We start from the raw sequence: 10,968 nt of genomic DNA on the forward strand, positions 1-10,968 counted from the left end.
CTCCATATTCTCAGATCAGTGTCGCTGTAGAGCACCGTTACCGTGATTTGTCTGCTCCCAGACGAAAAGCTCTCGAAATCGGGATATTTATCGATCCCTTAAACTCCAAAGAGCCAATTTAATGTCTCATCAATCTTAATCGTTCGTTCCTCAGCCCATTATATGGCCGATAGTGTTACAGGAATACAAGTGGATTTCGGTTTCAGCTCCCAGAGCGCCCCTTCATCGCTCTTGCAGGCAGCCCAGTCAACCCGCCCTCTCCGGGGTTTCTTCCGCTTCTTCTCAGCGTTGCTCGGGTCCGTTCACGGGGATCGGATCGGCTGCATTTCAAGAGCAAATACTTGCACTAACCCGTTTTACTGCATTTCAGATAACCTTTAGTGCAGTCTATTTATCAAGAAAGAGAAAATGAAAACGTTAACATTTCCAATTGCAGCCCATTAACAAGTAAAAGGGCAGCTATTATTTTTATTATTATTATTATTATTATTATTATTATTATTATTACTACTATCATTATTATTTCTCCCTACTAAGGAGATTGCCTTTATGTTCACTCCTGGCCTGAGATTCCAAAGCCCGTTCACCTCTTACTAAAAAGAACACATTAAGGGCAGATGCATTGTATTGCAGCCCTAAAGGGGCTACACAGAGAGAAAGAGCCTGCAGCATTAAGCCCCTGCGTCCATTGCTCATGGGGAGGAAGAGGATTAGGCAGTAATCCCCTCAGGGATCCTTCCATAATTAGGCTATAGGCATTAAAATGTTTACACGAGAATAATGAAATTAAGGGCAAGTTACACAGGATGAGTGGTGTATATAGGACAACGCTTGGAATACCGCGTTCTTGGGCTTTTCTTGTAATGAAAATGGAAATATTTGTCAAATGACAGGCCCATTTAATGAAGTGATGAAAAGGTGTGATGGGAGTTTGGGAGAACTGCTGAGAAGATGGGTATATTATTACCCACAGTTCACCCGCTGGATTGCAGTGTATATTTTTTGAATAGTGAGAGAAGTGGGTTACTTGAACATCTGAGCACCAACCTATATATCCTCTATATCACTATCTTTGTCTACGTACAGCAGATACACACGTACATCCATGTAGCTGCAGCCATTCCATATGCTGAGTATCACAGTGCCTTGTTCATTTGGGTCACTGAAGCAATTTTTCCCCCACTGATTGGAGAGGATTTTTCTTTCAACATAACATTTAATATTTACATGTAAAAGCCTGGAGAAATTCTGCCGTAGACTACTTATTATGGCTGTAGAATACAACAATTGTATATAATCTGTTTGGTTTATTATTATTTAATACAAGTAATACACATTTCCAGGGTTGTTTGTACTTTCTTTTTGACGTCACCCATGTTCTGTTTGAATTAAGAATGAACTTGTAGATATTTAAAGTATAGGGTCCCCACTAGGTCTGGGCGATCTGGAGAAAATGAAATATCAAAATATCTTTTATGAAATACCTTGATATCGATACCGCAACAATGTTATATTAAATAATCATCAGTAAAGTGGGTCAAGGCAAATAATAGAACAGTTACAGTAACAGTCTGGTAAGTTCAGAAAATGACATAATTTTACTGTAATGCAGCTTTTAAAACCAGTAAAAGACAACAATGCGAAATTACAATATAGACGATATCTAGTCTCATATAACGATAGCGATACAATATTAACACATTGACCAGCTCTAGTCCCCACACATTTTCAAGGACAACATTTCAAAATATTTCCATGACGCGTTAGAGAGCCATGAAATATATAAATGTTAATTGGAAACGCTGACAAAACACATCGGCGCATTTTAGAAATTAGGTTATGTCAACAGCTAGTGGAAATAACTATATCCAGTGGAGTTTACTATATTCATGTCAATAAACAACAAACTCCTACGACTTTCCCAAAACGTTTGAGGATTTTACTAATTCCATGACATTTACATAACTGGTAATTTGTAATTTGGAAATTCCAGGTTTTGCAAACAAGAAACTTGGGGGGGGAACAATACCACTTAAGGAATCTGTATTGTGAATGGGGACTAAAATGGATACAGAAAGGCTAAATTAAGGCCGAGCAAGCATGGTTGTGGCTGCTAAACCACATGTTCCGGTATGCCAGCAGAACAGTCAAAGCTACAGACTCTTGCTTGACATGAGAAGAGCCTTGTGAGGCTAACACTCCTCTCTTCTTTCCTCTAACATGCTCATCTTACGTTTCTATTTTACCTGATTTTGGATACAATATGTACAACACTGACAGCATTCCCGATGTTTGTGAGGGAGAAAAACTAATCATAGGTTCAGTAACCACTACTGCCTTAGCGCTTATGTGCAGGCGCCGCCTCTTTGGCGGCGGCAGCAGCACCAGCAGCAGCAGGCACTGACCCAAAGGCTGGCAGGAGGAGCACTGTTGTTGACAAGGATCTTGTCCCAGATCTCTCATTAAGGCTGTTCATGCCTGAGATTAGATACAGGCAAAACACAGACACAGCATCCTGGTGGAAATATTACCCAAATGTTACAGTGGAAGGGAGCTCTCCTACTGGTTAAAAAAACATTAACTCAACTTTGATTCCACAAACACACGCAAATAATATTCTTAAATCCCAGCCCTTGTTCCTCAAAGCGTCCCACATTCAAGTTTGGTTCATTTCAAACAAGATCACACATCATAAATGCATTCAATGCCAACATTTCGGTTTAGGTCACTATTGGTTCTCTCAGGAGAATACACTCTGCTTGTGTTTTAGCCCTAGCTTTGCTCCTTTGATTGGGCGGTACAGTGTTTGGCTGCCTGCCGGCCCTGGGACAAAGGGGAGGGGTTAGCCTCCTCCTCGGAAATTCATCTGTTGGATCTTAGTGAGGGGATTTCACTGCTCAGCAGTGCCCTGGTTCAGCCTGAGCCTCATTCACTAAGCCATGATAACTAGGTAATGTAAACAGGGCTATGTGTCTGGGAATCTACAGCCTCAGGGCACATTTTTTTCCCATCACATTTTGTACCTGGAAAGAATCAATTACATACACACATCCCTATTTGTTACAGTTAACATGTGTTTCAATGGCAGGACTGTTCCTGCTGGTTTCATAACACAATTTTGGTAAAATTAAAAATGCTACTTGGAGGGATAATGCAAAAAAATCGGTGACACTTCAGTTCAAACACACTTTAAAGCACCACAGTGCTTTGCACACTGTGAATAATTTAACTTGCGGAACCAACTAACAAAATCCCTAACATTAGAATAGTATTGCAATTCCAATTACTAAAACAAGAACACTGTCCAATTGCCTTGTTTTTTCCATTATTATTTTATTTAGGACAATCCAGCTAGTAATAGTAAATTCACTGAAAATAGGGAAATGTCAACATTAGCCATCATTGAAATTAAAGTTTTAAAGTTTTAAACACGTCAGCCTAAGAGCCAAGAATGTATATACAGCCTTGAATCAGTGAATGTTTTTTAATGTCATCGGAAGGAGCCAATAATCCAAAAATAAAACCATGTCCAGTGACAACAACTGTCAACAATGGCCCAGACCTCTCACCATTCAGACTGAGCTCATGAAATGGCGTATGTATTACACGCCAATTATGCCGTTATTGGCGAGTTATCAACACATACTCGCTTTGTATCGCGTCTCTCAACGCCGTTTGGCCTCCATTGAAATACATTACCTTGCAATGGCGTGTCAATTTACGCGATAAAGTGATAGACCGATTTTATCAGCCGGCCGTTATATTGGGCCGATACGCGGCTGCTGGGTTCTCCGATAGTTTTTTCCCGGCATTATTTCCAGACAGGCGTCCATGGCAGTCTTAAATTACAAACCAAGCACCATATTTCAATGGCTACTTTTTAGGTTTGTTTTCTTAAATGAAAAAAAATGTGTTGACAAAAGGACATTTAGTGATGATCTGATTATATCGGTCTTATAATATGTCAGCAAACAACGCATCATCACGGCTGTGTTGTAGATGTTAATGAAAGCCTCTCACCCTTGCACAGTTCACCATATGCAGTACACCCATCCATATGATGCACATTGCACACATAATTTGGAATGGAAGATGACTGTAGAAGTAATACTGATCTGTGTTTTTGTTTATTATCTAAAAAAAATGTCAGAGCAGATTCCGAAAACAAATCCAGTGTGGCAGGGATAACATTTTTATGATGTAAATTGAGGGAGCAAAAGCAGTATCGACTCCAAATATCTGCTCCAGAAAATCAGCTGCCAGTATCGATCATCGGCTAAGAATTATGGAAAAAAAAAATTGATATTGGTCGATCCCTAGTAGTGAGTAGTAATAAAGGAAAATCTGCGTGGGGAGGTTGGTCGGGGGGGTGGATGGGTCAACACAGGACTTTCACCCAGGAGACGGGGGAACGTGTCACGCGTGTCACGATTCCTAAACCCAAACGCCGCTTTCTTCTCGCAACAACACGGCAAGTGGCGTGTATGTGCACGCCCGCTGTGTACAGCAGAGACATACACACGGATAACTCCTAATCTGTACAGAAAACACGCTATTTGGCTTAAGGATGTTGGCCTGTATGGTATGGTATGGTATGTACGTAAAGTCATGATGTCATGTTGCATCATTAGAGGAGAAATCCTTCATTTATTCACTGTTTTATTAAGCTTGTCACTGGACTATGGGAGATGGTCTTGGCTGCCGGGGATGAGTATTGCTTAATATTATAACGCCCTGTGTCATTTGGGCGTAAAACCCTTAACAGACTCATTTAAATCACTAATTATTTGCATGGGGTGTCAAAGGAAGATATGGCTTTGCTGACGAGTACATAGCGCAGCATTCTTGATCTACCCGAAAACCTCAAGTGAACTCTGGATATCTTACCTTTTAAAGACATGGTGCTTTACCTGAAAAGCAGCTGAAGATTGGCGTGATAGCTTGGCTCACACACACGGAGTGTGATGCTGGGTAAATTACAGGCTCTATAGGGCAACCATCGCCTTGCCCAATTGACTGAATTGTGTCAAACAAAGCATTAAAGCTGGATACATAACTAATAATAATCAAATGGGGGAAGTCAATCAAAGATTAAAACAGAAATAATTGTATTGGGCGGCCAGGTAGCTCAGTTGGTAGAGCGACTGTCCATATAAAGAGGTTTATTCCTCGACACAGAGGGTCGAGTTCAACCCCGATCTGCGGCCCTTCATTCCCCCTCTCTCTCCCCTTTCATGTCTTCAGCTGTCCTGTCAGGAATAAAGGCCAAAAGTGCCCAAAATACCTTTAAAAAAAAAAAAAAAATATATATATATATATATATATATATATATATATATATTGGATTTGTATATCCCCAGCTGGTAAGCAACAATTCATCTCTTCTTGATTGTTCACTGTAGAGAGGATGAGGTTAGTTTGACTGCAGGATTATTAAGTGGTTGTCTGCTCTCCCTGGTCACATCAACAAGAAGAATACACATCATATGCCGTTTTATAGGTCCTTTGAAGTTCAGATAAAATATAACATATTTTGACATTCAACACATTCAGATTGTATTGGAATTATATTTACTGGGAATCTTGTACAGTCTGAATTACCAAAGTAATTTCTAACTAGAGCAAGAATTCATTCATGCCACAAATTTGTTAATTGATTTTGTTAAAAGGTTTATCGAGGTGAGAGTGTTTGATTAATTGTGTTATTATCAGGCAGAGTATGATTCAGAAAAATTAACTATTGCTGATCTGAGCTTATAAGATTTGGAAACAAGATCGTTTATCAGTACCACCAATAGATTATGTTAGAAGAGTTGTTTTCTCAGGTCTCTTAGCACACAGATAACTTTGGTTACAGTAAGTGACACTTTACTCTGGCGTTATTAAAGTGCAGTGATTGATGCACTAGTCACAACACAGCGGATATTCCATTGTGTAGCAATGCTCTGTTGTACTGCAAGTTACAATCTCCAAGATCTCCGGCAACGAGCCCTAAATCCAGGTGTGTTGTTGGAGAGGCAAACAGTGTTGCCTGTGTGTAGGTTCACAGCACACTGCCTCCCACACAGGTTTGTTGAAGAGCGAGTCTGTTGGGTTAGCTTGGCCAACCCTCTGCGGCGGACCAACCACTGCTGGGTGATAGAAAACGCAACACTGACTGTGTGACGCTACGGCTGGGACGGTTGTCACGCCCTGATGTGAGTCGAGTGCAGATTTGAGTCGTGCGTGCGTCACTTTGTGACGAGTAACATAAAAGATGCTAACGAGAGACTTCTGTAATGTCAATACAGTAACAATGGATCTACTTAACAAAGTTTGTTCACTGCTGTCTACAAGTTAACATCAAACACAACAAAGGTTGTCAGCTACATGGTGTTTTGCGCTAACGTTAGCAATCAAACAACCATAGATAGCTAAAACGTTTTTCAAATGACTGCTAGCGTAGCTACAAGCTAGCAATCAAACACAACAAAAGCTGTCAGTTAAATGGCATTTTGAGCTAAAGTTAGCAATCAAACAATCGTGTATCAAGTAGCTAAAACGTTTTTGAAAAGGATTTTCATCTTCTGTTTTTGATTGTAATGAGAAAAGTTTGTTATTATATGGATTTCACAAATTTCAGTATGACACGTTATGCGGTAAACCTTTTGAATCTGACCATGCACAACTCAAATCTGCACTCGACTCACATCGAGGAGTGACAGCGGTTACCGCATTACTGCGGCGGTGACATCACCGCATTTTTTTTTCTTTCACTTTTTGCTTACGGAAGTTGAGGTGGACGTGGACACAATAACATTAACTCTGCAGTGTTTACCATTGCACATTAGCCTAGCAGCTAGCGGAGTTCCCTTCTGCTTCTAGCTTAACCCTGACCAAACCCCACAGTTCAGTTTCAGCCTTTTGTAGGCAAACGTATTTTTTGCCTTCAATTTATTACTTTATTGACAATGAGCTTTCTGAACTGTCTGGAATAGATCAAAGGAGAGGAGAAGAAGCAGAGTGGCCGTAAATGACAACAGAACACAGTAAAGACTCTCACACCGATCTGTAATGGAAACACTGTGCTAAGGGTTAAGCCGATGTATTTTCAGGGGTAGCGCCCTTCACTTTACCGGCGGTATTGACAACAGATAAAGCCACCGTGTCTTGAGAAGCTCAAGCTTGTTGTTTTATTGTTCCCTTTTAACTCACTTCACATCAACTTTGCTATCTCTTTTTCTTCTCTCTTTTCCGTACAGCGTAACTCATACCGCTCGCTCTCCTGTCACTCACTCAAGTCACCCTGCCATTCTCTCTCTAATGTACGCTACTCTCACAAGGAGGAATTTCTTGCTTTTCAACCACAGAAAGAAAAAAATCAATAGTGCCCCAGCGGTATGGATGTCAAGGAATGTTGCCACAGACATCCAATTCGTAATAATGCAAATATAAGGGTTTTCCTTAGTGGGCCACAGGCTCCATTGCCATCATGTTACCTCATTTGGCGATAGTGACTTAACAGACATTTATTTAAACGAAAATCTTCGACATTGTTACTTTAGGTATAATCTCAGTTTATAAGCATGACCTAAACTCATTTAAATAGATTTTGAATGGGGTCCCGCTTTGAGGGTACATTATCAGATGACAGGTTAAATAAGGCCAGTGTAAAGATAAGCATTAGCAGGCAGTGGTTCATATCAACTTTTATCACTGATTGCTTTAGATATCCTGAATATGACTTGTGACATATTTGGAATGATCATCTTTCCGGTGTTAGTTTAACTTTAAAAGACTTGCCTCTGGAGATAAACACTTGAGGAAGGAACCGTGCTGACCAGATCCAAAAACAAAACACAGAAGGACACTTATCAGACACAAACAATATGTCGCTGTCAAACATAAGAAAAGATATCCCCATTAGAACACTCCACAACTTCATTGATGGCAAACTGCTGAAAGCAACCTGTAAACTCAAACATATTAGATAAATATGTTTAGATTATTAAATAATACCAATGCCAAAAATCTCAAAGTTTCACTTTTCAGTTGTACTGTTGGCAATGCATTTAATGAGCGTTTAAAAACCCCACATTGATCCAAATGATAATAACCATGTACATTGTAACTATGCCAGCGATTAGGAAGAAGACAGATAAAGACCAGTGCTGACACTCCAGCAGAGGTGACGTTGACTTGGGGTCAATGGAGGTGGTGTTGTGCTGACTTACCACCGAGGTTGTCCATCTCCTTCTCCTGCAGCAGGCTGACGGCATCTTCGTCTCCCTCCAGCACCAGCTCTGTCTCGGGGTTCTGGCTGGCCACAGTTTGGCTGCGGAAAATGTTCTTAGACTTAACCACCTTGTCCTCCTCTGTGCCTGTCAAAAGAAAGGTGGGGAAGAAAAAAAAAAACACTAAATATGCACTCTGACCTAAAACTCTGATCGCTATACGTCACTAGGCTTAAATGGCCTATTCCTTGGCATTGTCCTACCACCTATTTCCTACTCTGAATAAATTGTTTCCATCGACATATTTCTGTTTAGCAATACTGTACTATACTGTGAGTATAAAAAGTACAGTATGGCGAGGAAACTAAATTACAATATACAGTGCATTTCAGTAATGCCTATAGCCAACATAGCATATAAAACACATTTAGTACAAGAAAATTCATCATAAGAAAAAACAAGAATACCACTCACATGTCCACCAAAAAACTCAAAACACACACACACACAAATTATTCCTTGTGTAAACCAGAAGTTCTCGCAAAACCAGAGTTCTCGCAAAAGCATCGAGTAGTGCTGCTCATTAACTATACCCTTGTAGCCGAGCTGCACCAATCACATCAGTGTATCTGATATAGGCGGGCCAGAGTCGAGCTGAAAAGATGACAACAGCGCTGCGACATTGATGTCATTAGTAAAAATTACAAGATGGCTATGGATGAACACAAGTTGTTTAAAACGGCTGGCCGCAACAATGAACAAGTTAGGCTTGGCTTTTATCTAAAAGAGGAACAGAAGGACATTTTTGCTGTTTTGCCGACCAGATACGGCAAGAGTTTAATCCACCAGTTAGCTCCGCTGGTAGCTAAGTGAATTTACGTCACCCAGTGTATAGTTGTGATTGGTCGTAGTGTTATGCAATTGCATGCAGCGAGAGCCATTTTCATTACTCATTGCCAGACCCTTAATATTTCGGATTTGGGTCTGGCTAAACGCACACCGCAAAAACCTCAAAATAACTGATCGATCCAGGCGTCATAACCTCACTTTTGATAACCAGAGTTTGAGCTTAACAGGTTTATTCTAATGAAGTCTGTGCATATCCATGGTTCAAACTAAATAAATTTCTTTCATAGGCTATTAATATGCATAACATCTAGTAAAAAGTCTAAAAAGAAAAACCATGGAGAACATGAAATACATAATATATGCAGGATGAACCTGATATGAAATGCTCACTAATGTACTTGCCATAGCATATGAAAGAATGTCAGTGTACATGCTTGTTCACTGAACACATTTCGCGTGGCTGAACATCAGAGGTGATTTAGCTTTTATTTTTAGACAAGGTCAACAATGAAACACTGTCTGTAGCTTGAAAGACCAACAGCTGAGTCGCGGGATACATCTCGAGCTCGTAGTCTATTAGAGATATCATTTGCTGCTTTTGGAGACTTGACAAGAGTGAGACTGAAAAGGCAAGACAATTAGGAGGCTGCTTACACCAGGACTTCATCATATGGCAATGGTGGAAGCATGCACATTGAAAAAAAACAAAGAGGTCTCGCAACACATTTATCAGCTTAAATCAGCCCATCTCCAACGCGTGCCTGCCAAACGGCTGCTCAAACCTTCATGCAAATTTGTCGTTCTGAAGCCCAACGTAGAGAATAACCGAGTAACAAACTTGCGTGCATAAAAGGAAGAACACATATCAAGAAATGGGAGGTGGCTGACATCCGTCTGACATGTTTCCTTTCAGCACAGCTCTTAATTCACCTCTTGCTCCCCTGAGGAACATGTACCTTGTCTTGAAGAGGTCACATTTGACTTATGTCAACACGGCTACTGAGAAGAAAAAAAAAGTCTGCTTCCTGCTCTGTCTCATATCTAGAGTGCTTTCATGAGACAGTGGGAAGACGTCTGTGCATTTTGGAAATGGATTCTGTGCAATGTTAAAGGCAAAAGCCAGCCAGCGGTCAGAGACCATAGCAAAAGGAGTGAAACTTCAAACTGTAATTCTGTAAACCATCATTACGCTCAGAGTAAAATGAGGAAAGGTTCAACAGTCGGGCTGATGTTCTGATTGGCAAGTCTGTACAGGGTTGAGGAGACCATTTAAACCATGCTGATGTCTGAACGCAAATGACCAACAGCTACTGTTGTGGGGAGGAGGTGGGGTTTGGCTTTACCCAAGATGCAATTTTTGTTCTCACAGACACATTAATATGGTTATAAATAACAAGAAACAAAGAGCTATGACATGAAGGAGAAAAGGTGCTGACAGGAGAAGTGATCTTCTCATGAGTGATAGCCCGCTGACTCAGAGACACTCTTGTGTTAAAAGTGTGGCCTGTGAAAAGGGTCGCCATTTGTCACTATTAAAGGACTTGCTGTGCAGTGGTGTCGGCGCAGATTCATCACAAACAGTTTCATGTGTTCACCTCTTGACCACTAAATGGCAAAACAAAGAGAAGGGCCCTTTGAATAGAATATAACTCCTACGAATGACCTTTAATGAAAAAGAACAAGAGACCAGTGCAGGCAGGGATAGATACTACACGCACACCCAATCATCACCTACATTCTTTGCTCAGTTGACTGTATGCTGTGAGTGAGCTGAAATTCTTCTAAACTTGTGTATTAAAGAATGTGTCGGTTTCTGCATGTGTTGTTTTTATCTTCCCTCCCTCCCATTGTTCCTCTCTCTTCTTTATATAATTTTTTTATTGTCGGCACTTGGACGTGTTCCCAG

At 40.6% G+C, this 10,968-nt stretch overlaps 1 protein-coding gene across 7 annotated transcripts in view; it reads right to left on the reverse strand.

The window, feature by feature from the left end:
• nbeab (neurobeachin b) overlaps positions 1 to 10,968 on the reverse strand; it is a 258,747-nt gene that overhangs the window by 68,238 nt on the left and 179,541 nt on the right. For all 7 annotated transcript variants that reach the window (XM_034866233.1, XM_034866253.1, XM_034866267.1 and 4 more), the window contains one exon: positions 8,214 to 8,360. In XM_034866233.1, coding sequence (XP_034722124.1) covers positions 8,214 to 8,360 — 147 coding nt within the window. The remainder of the gene's footprint in view (positions 1 to 8,213; positions 8,361 to 10,968) is intronic.

The sequence above is a fragment of the Etheostoma cragini genome, chromosome 3 (assembly GCF_013103735.1).
Source record: "Etheostoma cragini isolate CJK2018 chromosome 3, CSU_Ecrag_1.0, whole genome shotgun sequence".
NCBI classification, from domain to species: Eukaryota; Metazoa; Chordata; class Actinopteri; order Perciformes; family Percidae; genus Etheostoma; species Etheostoma cragini.